General features: G+C 42.0%; 1 protein-coding gene across 4 annotated transcripts in view; it reads left to right on the top strand.

Moving 5' to 3' along the window:
* LOC111847528 (ras-specific guanine nucleotide-releasing factor RalGPS2-like) overlaps positions 1-15667 on the top strand; it is a 63842-nt gene that overhangs the window by 24276 nt on the left and 23899 nt on the right. For all 4 annotated transcript variants that reach the window (XM_023818782.2, XM_023818783.2, XM_023818779.2 and 1 more), the window contains 4 exons: positions 7919-8002; positions 10331-10420; positions 10525-10617; positions 10966-11092. In XM_023818782.2, coding sequence (XP_023674550.1) covers positions 7919-8002; positions 10331-10420; positions 10525-10617; positions 10966-11092 — 394 coding nt within the window. The remainder of the gene's footprint in view (positions 1-7918; positions 8003-10330; positions 10421-10524; positions 10618-10965; positions 11093-15667) is intronic.

The following is a 15667-nucleotide window of genomic DNA, read 5'->3' as shown; positions in this document are numbered from 1 at the left end:
GGTATTGGGCAGTGGTTGGCTTAATGGTTTGGGACGCGCACTTGTAATTGAAAGAATCCCCAACCAGCAAGGCACCACTGAGGTACCCTAAGCAAGGTACGGCTCCCCGGGCGCTGAATTAGCTGCCCCCTGCTATGTCACATTGTCACATATGGGTTAAATGCAGAGGACACATTTCGTTGTTGTGCACTGTGTGCTGTGGTGTGTCAACAATGACAATCACGAAATTCAAAAAAGTGATATCTTGCCATCTCTAGTAAATATGGCCAACAGGCAAGTAGTTTACCAACTAATGTTGTTCCCAGTGGTGGGTGATATGGTGATATAGACCTGTCTGTGGATGAACTACCCCAAAGATATTTCGAACAACCATTTTCATTTGACACTTGCGGAGCCATTTTATTTTTGAAATGGTTCTTTAAAATATTTTGCTTGCAGTAAGCTAAGTTCATTAAAGAACATTAAAAATGTTTATTCTGCTATTTATTGAACTAAGAAAATCGGCCGGGTTCCTTATCGGCAGGTAAGGCACAAAAAAAACAACAATCAGGATCAGCCAAGGAAAATACAATCGGTGCATCCCTACCTGTAACCATTATTAAAATTTTCTGCCATTTGTGCCTCAGTAGCCCTTTTTTCATTCAAACCAGATGGGGTAGCCTTCGTTCCCATCTAGCATTTAAATAGTCCTGGCTGCCCAACACCCTGTCGGCAGATTGTGGTTTTTACCTCCTCTGACCACTCTCAGTAGGTACTCCCCACAGCAGACTGTGACCACCAAACAAACCTTACCAGTCTTTTGGCCATAATGATTTGACTCTTGCCACAGTCACTCAGGTCTTTCCCTGCTGCCGTTTTCTTCTGCTTTCAACATGTTGACTCCGAGTACTGAATGTTAACTTACTGCGTAATATATCCCAGAAATTGCCACGTGCCATCTTTACAAAGCAGTCAATGTTACGTGGGGGTGGTCATAATGTTTTGCCTTATCAATTGTGTGTGTGTGTGTGTGTGTGTGTGTGTGTGTTTGTTATGCACACATTACATTGTGGGAACCAAATGTCTCCATAATGTAAGACATTAACTCACATTATAACATTGCCAAAATAACATAACTGTTATTTTGGCCATGTGAGGTACCCATAAGGGGGAACTCAATTTTATAAAAACAAAAAAATGTGACTGCAATCAAAAAACTAAAAATGCCAAAAGTCTTGTGTTTTTTTTGGTTAATTATGGTTAAGGTTAGGGCTGGTTAGGGGTTAAGGTTGTCATTGTTGGGTATAGGGTTTTTCCCATGGAAATTGACAGTCCCCACAAAGATATGAATACAAACGTGTGTGTGAGAATATGTTTATATGTATGTTTGTGGTATATAGGAGGTAAGGACCATGCGCTGACAACGCGTTGCTGCCCCCACCACACAACGAACCAGCTCAGGAATGAGAGCCTGAGTGTAGCCGTGTGGCAGGTGATACCTCAGCACCACACTAGCCCAAATGGACCAGTGTGTTTTTTCCAGTGGCTGGATTTGCCAATACTGCTATCAACCCCCAAATTTCTCAGTAGGTTGGAGGACCTCCTTGCAGGATTGGATGTAGATTAATGTTATACTCAGGATGAAGCAATTGCAGGTTAAGGGCCATGTTTAAGGGCCCAATGGAGTAGAATCACTCCTCGCATTCACAGGATTCGAACTAGCAACCTTCCAATTGCTGGCAAAGATCCCTGGCCTCAGAGCCACCACTCTGCCTATATAGAATTTTAAATGTTTAATATCGAATAATGAGTATTATGGAACCAGCAGTCTTCCTGGTATGTGTTTGCGAAGATTTTCCTTTCCGTCAGACCTGGCACTGACATGTATTGGATGGTAAAGTGTTTAAAGACGTCATCGTTGATGCCACCATTTTGGCTTCACTGTGAGTGGTTGTCAGATTTTAGCAGGCTGGACCAGCTCCAGCAGTGGTTGCCATTTTAAACTGAGTTCAGTTGTGGCGCTCACAGGGACATTTTGTATTTTATTCCCTATTTTTTGCTTGTTAAATCATTGCGTTCATTGACTGGAATTCTCTGCGGGTCAAAATGTAGATGTGTTCCTGATTTTAATTTTTCCTGTGGTCTTGTTTTATATATTTTCTTGTAATCCATGTTTTATGTAAGGGCAGCTTTATTAACTACTGATTTAAGTTGTTTTCCATATGCACAACTATAGTGTATGCATTAAAGTAGACACTGAAGGAGTGCAGTTCTAGGGTCAAGCACCTTGGTGGCTTGTCACTCTGCCCAGTCACCAAGCCACCTGTTTTTAACCTCACCTCCCCTTCTATGCACTTTCCCGGTTGAATGCTGCCAGTCTGTGTTTTAGAGAGGTTCAAGAGACTCTAGCCCCCCCCCCCCCCCCCACCCCGATAGGTGCTGACTAAGCCAGATTCAGAAGAATGTGTCTGTGGGATCAGATCACCATATCCATAGTTATTCATTTTCTGTGGTTAACAAGTGCACTCTATGCTCCCTCCAGACCACAGCAGGATAGGGCCTGAATACCTGCATTTTTATGTCTCTGTGTGAGCTCGACCTTCCTGAAATAGGTAACCATATTCATGTTTCTATCTTGGCAACAGGTAGCCCAGTGGTGACAGAACTAGATCCATGACCACAGAGGTCTAAGAAGGGCCTGTCTGTTTTAATCTCAAGCTATGAATTTGACATGCTTTGCTCTGTTGCATGTTCAGCTGGAAAAACAAATAAAATGTCTTGCACAGATACGTAACCTGAATTATGATAATCACAGTACTTTTAGTGTACACACTATTTCCAACATGCTAGAGTAACTAAACTCCCTTCTCTTAACTCAGTTCTGGTTGCACAGATCCTGGGTGATTTTTCCCTAAAACCTCTGTGGTGTGAGGAGCCTATTGGAAGGAGTAAGGAGCCTCATGATGGAGGTACTTATTGTGGCAGAAAGAGACCTTGGGTGGCAGGGCGACCATTTGACAGAACAGTATGAAATGTTTGTACCTCAAAATGGTGATCAACCACTCTGCCTGGAAGAACTTGCACTATTCATTCTCTTCTTAGGTTTTATTTTGGAAAAGGTAATCCGTGGGTGAGTGGGACATGATAATTAAAAAAGTTATATGAATACTGCCTGGCTTTCCTCTCATCTTCTGTTACCACTGTAGGCATGTTGTTCTCTTCTGCAATTCCTTTTCAGCAGCATCAGGTGCATAGCTTAAATGTCAGGCCAAAGTGATCGTTTCCGGAATCCCCTTCATTTCCTCATATGACACTAGTGTAGGAGTTGGCCACTTATTATTACTGGCTAAGTTGATCATATGATTCATTGCTCCCTTCCCATTCACTGTGTAGGAGGTCATTTGTCAACGGGGATGTGACAGTAGGTTTAGGCAGCTTGACTTTCCATGTGTGCTGTATTTAGTGACTGAAAAATGTTGCTTTGTGTTTTAAAAAGAGTTTACAAAGAAAAATAGCCTGGTGCATAAAATAAAGTAAGGAAATTAATGGACATGTCATAAAAGTTTGTAAACTCAGCAGGCCATTTGTTGTGTCACAAGATCCTTCTTTGCCCTCTCCAGTTTTCTTTAAAAGCCAGTATGTCCATTATACATTTGGTACCAATGTGTCCCCACAAACCTGACTGGGTAAGCAGTTGCCCAAGATGGATAAATGGATGGATGGAATGACCCCAAACCACCTGCCACACCATCTGCATGCTCTTGAAGGCCAACAGGGTCTAGTGTTTTTCAGTCGCATAAGCATAATGTGATAAATTTGATCTGTGTGATGGAGACAGGATTGTGGGGGGTGGCACAGCTGTATATTTGATCACCTTACTTGAGGGTGTATAGGACTGCCGTTGTGTTAAATACAAGCCATAGAAAAGTGTCTTGTTTTTATGGGGAGGGGGGCTTTTCTTTACTTTCCAGATGGCCCTTTTTTGTTTTTCGCAGTGTTTATCTGTGCATTGTTCCAACCCCATCGTTCCAGAAAAGGAAAACCCCATCCCAGAAACTTCTTTTCTGCTCTGGCCACCCTTCACATGGTTCTCCTTGCCACTGCAACTCTGTGCTTTTTGGTTTTTACACACTTGGTGAATATTAGATCTTCCAGTGCATTTTAAACAAGTAGACGGTCTTTTTATGGAGACTTCTACTATGCGCTGTCCTTTCTCTCCTTTCCAGAGGGAGGAGACATGAGGCCGAAATACAATGGAAGGAAGCAGCCAGAGAAGGTGGTTTTCTTTGAGTGACGTCCCTCCCATTCCCTGCAGGGGGAATAAATAATGAGATGTTTTGGAAAGGATATGAGGGTCCATGCAGTCAGACACCAACCCCTTCGGCAGATGAGATCTCACATCACAAATAGCCCTGGGGTTTCATGATTGGTCAATAAGGATCTTTGTCTTTACTCCGATTTCTCTTATACCTGTAAGAGTAATGTAACAATTTCTTAATTGGGTAAACTGAGTGGAGTTGAATGTCACAGTCTGTCAATCACTATGCAATGGTGCTATTTTACCTCCTCCCCTGACATTTGAATGATGAGGATGTCCCTTATGTCACCATCAAAGTTGCTCTGAGGGATTATATTTTCTATCCTCACCCAATGACTCTGTCCAGAAGAGCTCCCATAAATGTAGCAGGATTATTGTATCCATGTGCTGTTGTGATCGTTGCCAGAATTTGTTCTCAGTGATGACATTTTCCCTAGTTTTAGCTGACTATTGCAATAACTAATGAACTAATACATCACTGCTGAGAAACGTCGGCTTAGTGTTTGGAATCTATTGCAGAGGGTGATGTAGTTTGACAACAACGCCTTGAATTTACAAGTGCAGCCAGTCTCGTTTTTGGAAAAACAATGTAGAAATACACACATATGTCAAACTGTTTAAATGTAATACTTGCACATAAATGTTTTGGTCATAGAAACAGAATTTTGGCAAAGAACACCCCTCTGTGTGTGAATGTGTAGGCCTTTGTAAATGATCTACTCAGCTCCACAATGGTCATCCAGTACTTTTTGCCACCACATATTTCCATCTCTGAGGAAGGTACCTGAGATTCTGCTCAACATAGTCCTCCAGATGTCAGACACCCAGTTTTGCAAGGGACTTCACTCAAAGAAAACCACCTTCTCTCTCTGCTTCCTTCCATTGAATGCGGGCCTCGTGTCTCAGTAGGATATCATCAGAGCGGGGTGTCCTCTTAGTGTAGATACCAGGCTCCACCAGCCCACCAGCGGTAGACCAGATCTCCCACCCAGCTTAAATCCATGAGGGCACTGTGGCCCTGCCCTGCAGACATAATGTTAGCCTCTCACATAGTCCAGCTCAACGATGTCTGCTTGCTAGCAACACAGGGGGCTTTATTCACAGCTTCCCCTCTGCAGTGATCCAGTCGTCAGGTATACCGCAAACCGGGCGCCCAACAGGGCTGTCTCTGAGAGGCAAGCCTAGGTCGTGGCCGTTGGAGAGAGAGAGAAGCCGCGGCAGGGGATATGTCTGACAGGCGGACGCCTTGCACGGTGTGTTTAAGGAGCAGCTGTTAAAGAAATAAGCGGGCTCTGCGAGGAGCTGGTGACGCGGAGTTTCCTGGAAATTAATGCTTTCCCCAAGACAGCCTTGCCACTACTGTGCCCTTGCTGATGTGAATGTCCAAGTATTCCTGTGATTTTTCTCCGGAATTAATCTGTTTAAAAATGCTCGTGAAATGCACACTGCATCTGCTCATTTTAAGATTAAAATTAAAAGATTGGTCCCGTGACTTAATTGATTATTCTCATGGGGAAATTCCTGAAATTCTTTTATACACACCTTATCAGATGTACTATTTTAAAAACTCTCCATAACTGACTTGTTGCACTATTAGGCTGTATGTAGGAGACCAGCATACTTAATTTTTTTTGGTCTTTGGCCAAGATGGTCTGATTGAAGTCATTATGTGAAGTCCTTTAGCTTTCAGCATTTGGTTTATTTAATCAATGAATAAATGACTTTTATTGTCCAGTCCCTGGTCTGCGAGAGGATTTATTGTGTGTGTGGGAGCATCTCTGCATCCCCTGCTGAACAATTCTGTCGTTAAGTCTCTTGCTTAGCTTCTGAGTAACTACTGTGAGCATTTGAGATCTATCAAAAAGGTAACTTGTTTGACTTGGATTAGCATTGGTTGCTCTGCTGGAGCCTGGGGTCTGGGGATGGCTGCTTCTTCCAAGCAAACCAGTCTCCAGAGACCTGTGGAAAGGGGGTGGAGGTGATGAATGCTGCTTAGACAAGATTTTCCTACTGGTTCCCCCAGCTCTGTGTTTTCACAGTCCAGTTCTTGTGGCATCTACTGGCTGACAGCTCAGTCCAGCCCCTCGGACCAACAGTGGTCCCCAGTTGCCTGCCAGTATTGCCAGTTTGGTCTCCCAGTACTCTTGTGGAACTATATCCATTTCCCTGTTTTCATCAATTGAATGAAGGCCCATTTGCTTTGTTGGCTAATTTTCCAATGCATCCATATTATTAGTTCTTCATTGGTGCAACATTGTCTTCCTTGCTCCTATTTTCCTGCCTGTAGTGATCCAGGTATTCGAACCAGTGAGCGGACATTTCTGAACTGATCTGGTGCTTCTTCTGTAGTATTTCGTTTTGCTGAAAAGGTCCTTGGTTCTTCTCTTTTGTTCCCCTGTATAATTTAGTAAATTAATTTTTTTTATGCTGCATTTTGCTTGGTCTAATTCGTGCTTCCTCTCCAGAGTTGTAGAACCAAATATATGACTCCAACTCTGTATGCGTGTGTGTGTGCGTCCGTGTGTGTGCATACCGGTTTTGGACCTTCTTTCACCTGTGTTGATTTGTAAAAAAATGACATTAATTTATACTTTTGTTCAAAACACGTAAACTTTGACAAATATAAAATCACCAATAAACTATGTCAATTTATCCAAAATTTTATAAAATACTGCATTTAAAAACTTTTCAGCTGTAGGATTTCAGGACAGAGCAGCCACTCTGTTATGAAACATTACAACTTTTTGGTTGTGGGTGTTTGATTCACTGCTGTTATTAACACCAATGGTGCATTAGTGCAAACAAATGGGCTGCATACAGTGAAGTACGTCCTTGTTGGTGGTTATAGGAGTTTAACATTCATTGGTGTGGGAAACGGTGGTTCTAGTGTTAATTGGGCAGTTGTACCTTTTACCACACTCCTTGCATGAAGGCAGCAGCGCATATATATGCTGATATAGCGAATGTTTTACTTTTTAATTTGCTACTGTACATTTATGCAAACAGGTTATTATTGTTTAATGTGTATAATTACACAAAATCTGTCTGAAATCTGTTTTTGAATTTGTTAATCGACTATCAGGATATGGTGTCAGAGTATATTTAACAGAATATTCACAGATAAACGCAGATAAACCGGTGACTTATACCGTATAAGAACAAATATTCAGATTATAACTGAAGCTTGGAAGAAAATAAAAAGCTTTATTTGTATTAATAGGCTGTTGTATAACTATACTGATGACTTCTCGCAGTGTTAATGGTATAGTGCACATCCATATCTTAGAGCACAATCACACCAATAATAACTATGATGCCGGTGTACCACCCACTTATGACAAAAATTCATTTTTATAAAAATCTGTTAATGTAATCAAAAAACTAAAAATGGCAGATTACAGATGTCAAATGCCAAATGTCAGATGAGAGATGGTTCAGGTAAAATGGTGACCGTTTGTGGGTGTGTACCACAGTGCTCTATGAAGGGTTAGTATCTCATATAGGCATGGTATGCTTAGAAGAACTTGATGGAACAAGTACTTATGAATTCTTCATGTTTGGGATACTATGGGAGAAACAGGTTATTGCTACTGTTTAAAGTGTCTTTATTCTGTTATCCAGGAGCTATCAAGCTGCGGGTGGAGCAAGAAGGAGAAGCACAGTTCAGCCCCCAATGCCGTGGCCTTCACTCGTAGGTTCAACCAGGTGGGTCTCGCAGAAGCCTAGTGGGTCGTATGGGCTCGGTGACTTGGCTGAAAACAATGAAACAATCAGCTTGATGTGAATTTTAAATACCTCATTAAATGGTGAACTTTACATTTAGAGTCCGGAATGTCAGGAGCCTGCTGTTGGGATCTGTGCTGGATTTAGGCAGGACTTGAGAAGACAGGACTCTCATAGATGTTCTTTAGTGTAGAAACACATGTCTTGTTATCCAGTTTTTGCCCTAATTTTGTAGCATTGTCATCAAGAGGTTTACCTGAAACAAAAGTGTTTTGCTAAAGGGTAATGACTTAAGTGCATGCCAGTATTATTTTGTCTGACTTCTGGAAACATGTGCAATACTGATTCTTATTGCTCAAGCGCAACAATGGAAAGGCTCGATATTACCTGGCTATAGGCTGGGTCTCGTGTGGTCACCATACCTCCTCGCCCAGCGCGTCGGCCGTCCTTCACGCTCGGGACCAGCTTCGATGCCATCCAGTATAAATATTAGGAAATCTACAAAGAATGTGTTTTGAATATCCTGTGGAAAATATGTACTTTTATAACAGTGTTTCATTACATTATTTTTTTTCTCTAACTGCTTTTCAAGATGTCATTTGTTGGATAAGCCTAACTAGTGTGTATGGCTTTAAGGCACGGCTGGGCTCTGGCCATTTGTCCGTTACCAAGGCTGGGCTGTGTGGTGATACTTCACACAGGTCTACACCCACTTCCTGGGCATCTAGACCAGCCAGATGCTCTCCCTGGTTGGGAAATAAGTGGTTTTGTACAGTGTCTCAATGGATGGCACCACTTTCAAAATAAACTGGGGTGTTCCTGATGCTGGGTTTTCCTGATGCCAGCTCTTCTGTAGCGGACAGTGATTATACTGGATAAAAATACAAAAGCTTATGTAACTAGGGACGTCTGCCTTTAATGGGCCTCTTCATGCGATAGGCTGCATTGTCCTTTAACCTTTCATATAGACACTTATGTTCTACACAAACATTGTGAGGGTTGGCCAAGATTTGCATTTTGAAATGATTATTTAATCAAGTATGCTGTTGTAGTAATGAGCAGGCTGACCCTTCTTTTAATGGGTTTCAATATATGTTGAGATGGAAATCTTGAAAGCTGGGGGTCTTGTTGTCATTGGCCTCATGAGATATTGACCCGCCCCTACTCACCACAGCCATTTTAACCTCTGCCTGATCCTGAGCTGTCGTCCATCTTGACTTTCTCAGTAACTGTGAGCGTGTTGTTTTTATTGTCACTGATATCTGCATGTCGGCTGGGGGACTTTGTGTTCAGCTTTTGGCATCACTCCTACAATACAATAAAACCTAACCTATTATTGTTGTTATTACTGTTAGGTGGTTATCCTAAATGGCCAATCATGCTGGCCAGTAGACTTCCTGGGGCCATTCAGGCTAATGACAGAAGGGTCCCTACAGAAGCGATTTCAGCTGTTCTATTGAAATAATACTCAGGAGTGCCTGGAGTTACCAAGCTTGCACATAAAGCAGATTAATTCTCCTCCTGAGCCCCGAAATGAAATACAGCAATTTTGTCCGGAAGTGACTTCAGAAGTGCAGCATTGCGTCTGGTGGGAAATGGGAAGCACAGTTAATCACTTGAAATGGGTGATGTGAAGTACAGTGAATCCTGCCAGGCGTGTGGGGATGCCGGCCCCCTGTGTGGAAGTCAGACATAGCTCTACACCGCTACCCTGCAGCTGCTTTGCTATTCTCATCACAAAACAGGTCTATATTACGGACGCTCTTCTACTTACGAACTTTCAACTTACGAGCTTTCAGACATACGAACGAAGAGGACTGTAAGTCCAAATTGTGTTCCTTGGGCTCCCGTTTCCTGTCCGCAGCACCAATTCCGCCTAGTACAACTTCTGGCTGCTACTCCCGCCACGCAGCAGCATAGTGTGCGTACTTCCAGTATCCTAGTTCTTTGTACTTGCGTATACCCTTAAAATGATGTTGAATAACGACTTACGAACATTTCAAGAACGTATCTCATTCGTAGAGGAGCGTTTGTACTATTTAAAAAAATTAACACCACACTTCCCATTTTATTTGCATTCATTAGTCATTTTATACATTTTGATACCAAGAACAGCGGGACAATTTACAATTGTAAATTAATCGCAGCCACTGGATTTGTTCAGATTATGCATGAATGTCCATCAAGAACCAATTCATGTGCTGTATCCTTTTCTGGTAGTTTGGATGTAGCTGAACTTCCAAATGCAGATTGATATATTGGTTCTTGCAGCACATGGGAGCTCATAGTTGTCTGCGTGTGTGTTGACAGGTCAGCTTCTGGGTAGTCCGAGAAATCCTGCATGCCCAGACTCTGAAGATCCGAGCCGAAGTCTTGAGCCTGTACATTAAGACTGCAAAGGTGAGCATTTTTCCTCATAGATGTTGCTATTCTCTGTAGTGAAAAACACAGTGCAGCTTTGATTTACAGATCAGATGCTCTGGATGCTGAACTTGTATTTGCAGAAACTGTGTGACATTAACAACCTGCATGCGGTGATGGCTGTAGTGTCAGCGCTGCAGAGTGCCCCCATCTACAGACTGACCAAGACGTGGGCAGTGAGTATCCCCTGCTGCAGGGAGCTGAACTCAGACGTAGCCCACTGCAGGCACAGGCAGTGGGACTTTTGTTACCTCCCTGGAATGTAGTCAAGGTGTTTTTTATAAACTGCAGGTGGCATAGTGGTTTATGACATGTCCTCATAAAATGCTCACTGTTTTTAAAAGCCCTCTGGTGCTCCTGGAAAATATAACCATATAAGCGGATGAAACCTGTAAGAATTACATGGGAACATACTTCACATGTTTTTCAAATGGCAGCCAGTTCAAAGTGCTGCTGATCTTTGCTGTTATAATGGGCATATCAATCAGATCACATTGATTGAGGTCTCTCTGTTTCCCCCCCAGCTGCTAAGCCGGAAAGACAGGGCCACCTTTGACAGGCTGGCATACCTGATGTCCAAGGAGGACAACTACAAGCGCCTGAGGGAGTACATCAGCAGCCAGAGTATGACGTCCTGTATCCCCTACCTGGGTAAGAGCCCATGAGGTCTCCATCTTCTGGCCAACAGTGACACATGTAAGGATGCTGAGATCTGCCCTACGGAGTGATCTGCTGAAGTGAGAGAGGTGCTCAGTAAGGAGGCACACTGTAGTTAGGGCCGCAACGATTCATCGAGTAACTCGAATAATTCGATTACAAAAAAATCCTTGATGCAAATCCTTTGCTTTAATGCTTCGTTTAATCCACACGTACTGCTCGGTGATCATCGTATTTCACATGGAGGATTATTACTGTCGCACAATGTGCTTATGCTGCATTATGTGTAACAGAGCGATAGAGAAAACGGAGTGGCAACACTCCCATAGGGACCCAATGTAAAAAATGGCAGAGAAATTTCTAGCAAACTTCCAGGTCATGGGGACGGTGAATAGTTCCAAACTCTGACATTCATGCTGTAGAATCACGTTCATTTCCATTGCTTACCAAGCACTTTATGCGGTATGTTGATATAATAACAAATTCTTAAAAAACAATTAAAATCAATTAGCTGTCATTGAAGTTCATAATATTATTATGTTTTATACGCGCTTAGCATTAGCTGTTAAAACTTATTATAATTAATAGTTATGATGGAAGGTAGCTTAGCAGCTAACGAGTGTAACCTTTTCATTATACTGAGTCTGTCAATTTATGTTGATGCAGTGTAATGTTACATATTAAGTTGTTCTGCTTATCAACAGCTTCATGATTACGGTTAGCTGCACTGCTACCATGTTAATACACCTGATTAAAATCTCCTCAGGTCGCATGGTTCAGTGTAAATTTACTACCAAATTTATGGCAAAATAGTTTTAATGATTTTGTGGTAATTTATTTGTCAAAAAATTAAAACCCATCGCAATAGTGTCTGTATTTTTATGTGCGCTTTTTAAGTGCAGGATTTGCAAACAGCACTTGAACAAAAAGAATGCTTTTTTCACATTGTTTCGTCTCCCTCATGCTGTATTACTTAGAATATAATTTAAATAAAATAAAAGCTTCTGTCTGTCCATATTGACCTATATATTTTTACCCTTATTACCCCTGCTCCCACCCTTTCTTTCCCTAAAGTGAGAGGTGTGAATGGGACATTACATAGTTTGCAGTGTTTGCCCAATTTAGCTTGTTTTGTCGATAAAGAATGACAATGGATTTTGATTAATGAACACTTTTGAGAGGTTGGTGTTTTCTATACAAGTAAATAAACTGGAAGGCATATTTTGCCTGGCAGCCTTTTATGAAACATTATACAATATTATTGTTTATACATTATTTAGTTTAACATTTCTATGTTAACTTTTCAAATGATTTTCTCCTTAAAAATTAAGTTTTAGCATGCTGCTTGCAAAAATAGCTTTTAACAGATATTGTATGCAGTTTAACCATTAAAAATGTTTCTAAAAAGGAAAACAATGAGTTGTTCATTTTAAGAGACCTGTCTTTTTTTCTCTTTCGAATAGTTACTATTGCTGTTTAATAAGCCAATAGTACTTCTTATCTGATTACTTGATTAATCGATGCAATAATCAATAGAATGTTAAATTACTAAAATAATCAATAGCTGCAGCCTTACACTGTAGTCTATCAGTTTGTGGGGTTATGGCTGATTTATGTTTGTTTGTAGGGTCTACGCAGAGCTTACGCCATAGCCTATGCAAGTGGCGTTTCGCCGCTGTAAGCATTTATACTCCTGCACTGCTGTGTCTGTATCTCTCTGCAACTACACTGCCAAAATGCAGCCGGAAATGCATCAGAGGAAGTGCAGGAAGTGCAGGAAGTGCAGTGCTACCAAGCGGACCAGTCATAGTTGTTGGTCACCACGATGTAGCGCTGCTATGATTAGTTGTAATCGATGACACGCTGAAAATGCATCGACATCAATATTTTAAATCAATGCATCATTTAAAAATATTTTCATTTCTGTTGTTGTGTGTGTTGCGTTTGCCACGTATTTTGGTCACTTTTTTTCTGAACTGTCCATTCCCTTGTAAGAAAACTGTGTTCCGGTCCATACAAAGGAACCAGCCTGAGGGAAAGCTCTGGGGTCCGATTGAGACAGAGTGTGGTGGGCGGCAGCCACCTTGAGCACAGGGAAAGTCGATCTGCTCGGGCCCAGCTGAGCTTTCTTCTTGTCTCTTTGCACCCCTTTGCCCTTTCGCACTGAGCCTGAAAGCACTTGAAGGTATTCAGAGGTTGCTGGGAAACACTGACTTTTATTGTGCTGTTAGTTTTCTTTGGCATTTTTTTTACATAAATAAATTCCACTGCTTTTTCTGATGTGGTAACTTTTAAAAAGATTGTCAAAAATAACTTTCTGTTTTATAAGTGCTTTGCCGCAGGACCTGTCAGAAGTCCACAAAATGTGACCCACTTGGGAAGTAAATGACAGATTAATTAAAAAGTCGCTGGCATACATCGTGGACTCCTACCCAGGTGCTGCATGCGAATGACCTGTAGGGTTACAGTCTGCTCTCTGGAACCTGTGTAAAGGACCTCGCCATTAGAGGAGCAGAGTGTAGCCGTCCTAGCCTCAGCCCGAGCTGCCTTCAGCCTCTGGAAGCTGAGGGGTTTGTGGCAGCCCTGAATTACTGCTTCCCGTCCTAGCCTCCTGTGATGTCAACCTCAGCTTCCCGGTGCACAGTGGAGACGCCCGGTGAGAGCTGATGGGCTGCGAGGTGATTTAAGGTGGCTCTGTGAGTCCAGACGCAGGGGGAAGGTGTTGAAGTTTTAAACAGCCCCAGCCGAGAAATCCAGCCTCTGTCTGGATCTGAAACACATTAATGGCGTCATTTGTTGCTGTCGTGAAGCTGCGGTCTCTTGAACGTCGGGCCGGCCTTGAAAGACGGGGGCCGTCTAAGGTGCCGCTTTCAGACGTGCCCATGCAGAAGTTTCCGTCTGAGCTGTTGGGATGTTTGTTTACCTGGGCATATGAATCAAATTTTATTTAGCATCACTTTTTTTTTTTTTGCTAGCCAGTCTGTCTCAAACCATTTACAGTCATTTACGGAAAATGCAGAGGAAAAACTATCCATCCATCTTGCAGCTGCTTATGCTGGTCTGCATTATGGAAGGAAACCCATGTGACATGGGCAGAACAAGTTCCAAACTTTGAATTAAATTGGGATTCTAAATCCCAAACCTGAAGGTGTGATGGAACAGTGCCGTTTTAAAGATTATTTTTTGCCACTTCCAAAATTGCGAACTCAGAAAATAATGATAAACGAAGTAAAAAAAAATAATAATGCGATTTGGTCGTAAGAACATAAAAGATCTGGATGGCATGACAAGAAATGAAAAAGTATTTTGTTGAATAGACTAATACAGCAGGCATATAGCGTAGTGATGTGATTTAATTATATATATAGCAATGTGATTTTGTTGTAAAAAAATATAGGGGTATTTATAAAACAAAAAAGGAGTTCATAAATTTCTCACAAACCCGTCTTTGAGTGATTTAAACGGCAAGGATGAAAATGATTGTGATTGTTTTGGAGAACGTATGTAGCGCTCATGCAAAAGTGGAGGTAAACTTTCAGATTTTTAAACAAATAAGAACCTATAAAAGGAATAATAATTAAAATTTCAAAGCTTGCTAAGTTTTTCTTTTCTTCCTATGACAGACAAAAATAGTAAAAATATTTTAGTGAAACTTTAACCCCTGCACTATAATGTCCGTACTGAAGTAAGAAGTAAGCCTTATTTTAATATAGTTGACTAGTGATGTAAGAATTAGATGTGCATAACGTGATGTTGGTATTAATATCTCACATCGTCCAGCCCTACAGAATACTACAGCCGTTTTTCAAATTCAGTATAAAAAACCACACCTCGCACCGTAATGTCATTCGGCACTGGTACACAAGTGGAAAACACCTTGAAGTACCGTACTTTCAGTACTTTCTTGAAGTACCAAAAGGTCGGTACCTGGTGCAGTGGAAAAACATCCTAGGTTTGCTGTTTGTTGGTGCTCTGCAGCCACTCAGAGTAATAAGTTTCCACCAGTAACCCTTCCAGAATCTGACTTGGCATGCACCCATGATTGTAGGTCGTTCACTGTGGCCTAGTGGGGGTCATGAAACCCAATGGTATGTCTTTGGAATTTGGTAGGAAACTTCACGCAGAGCAGAGGTTAGATTTGGCTGAGTGTGGAGTTTCAGTAATATGTATATTCTGGTTTCTGCTTGGTGCTTTTGCTCCTTTACAGACTCTGCCGGCTGTGCTGAATCAGCCTATCATTGGTGATGGTCCAGGTGCCCTCGCTCCCAGGCCAGTGACAGCTCAGGTCGCTGGAACTTCTTAGTCCCAACGCAGCAGCTCAGTTAGGCTTGCTCTGTAGGGAACACCTTAAAAGGAAAGCCAGAGGCTGCTCTTGTCACCTCACCGGGGAGGAGTAAGGTGAATCGTCACTATGCGATAGGGAATGGGCGGACATTTGTCAGGCACAGCTGAGTTTTTCCTGGAAGTTTCCGTAAAAATGATGCAGGATTAAGCATTAATATGAAGTCACATATCCTCATTGCTTGTGCTTTCGGTGTCAGCAGCCGTAGCTGCAGTGGCTGGGATCAC

The sequence above is a fragment of the Paramormyrops kingsleyae genome, chromosome 21, assembly GCF_048594095.1.
Source record: "Paramormyrops kingsleyae isolate MSU_618 chromosome 21, PKINGS_0.4, whole genome shotgun sequence".
Lineage (NCBI taxonomy): Eukaryota > Metazoa > Chordata > Actinopteri > Osteoglossiformes > Mormyridae > Paramormyrops > Paramormyrops kingsleyae.
Note: the sequence above shows the minus strand (reverse complement) of the source record. Positions and strands in the feature narration are given on the sequence as shown.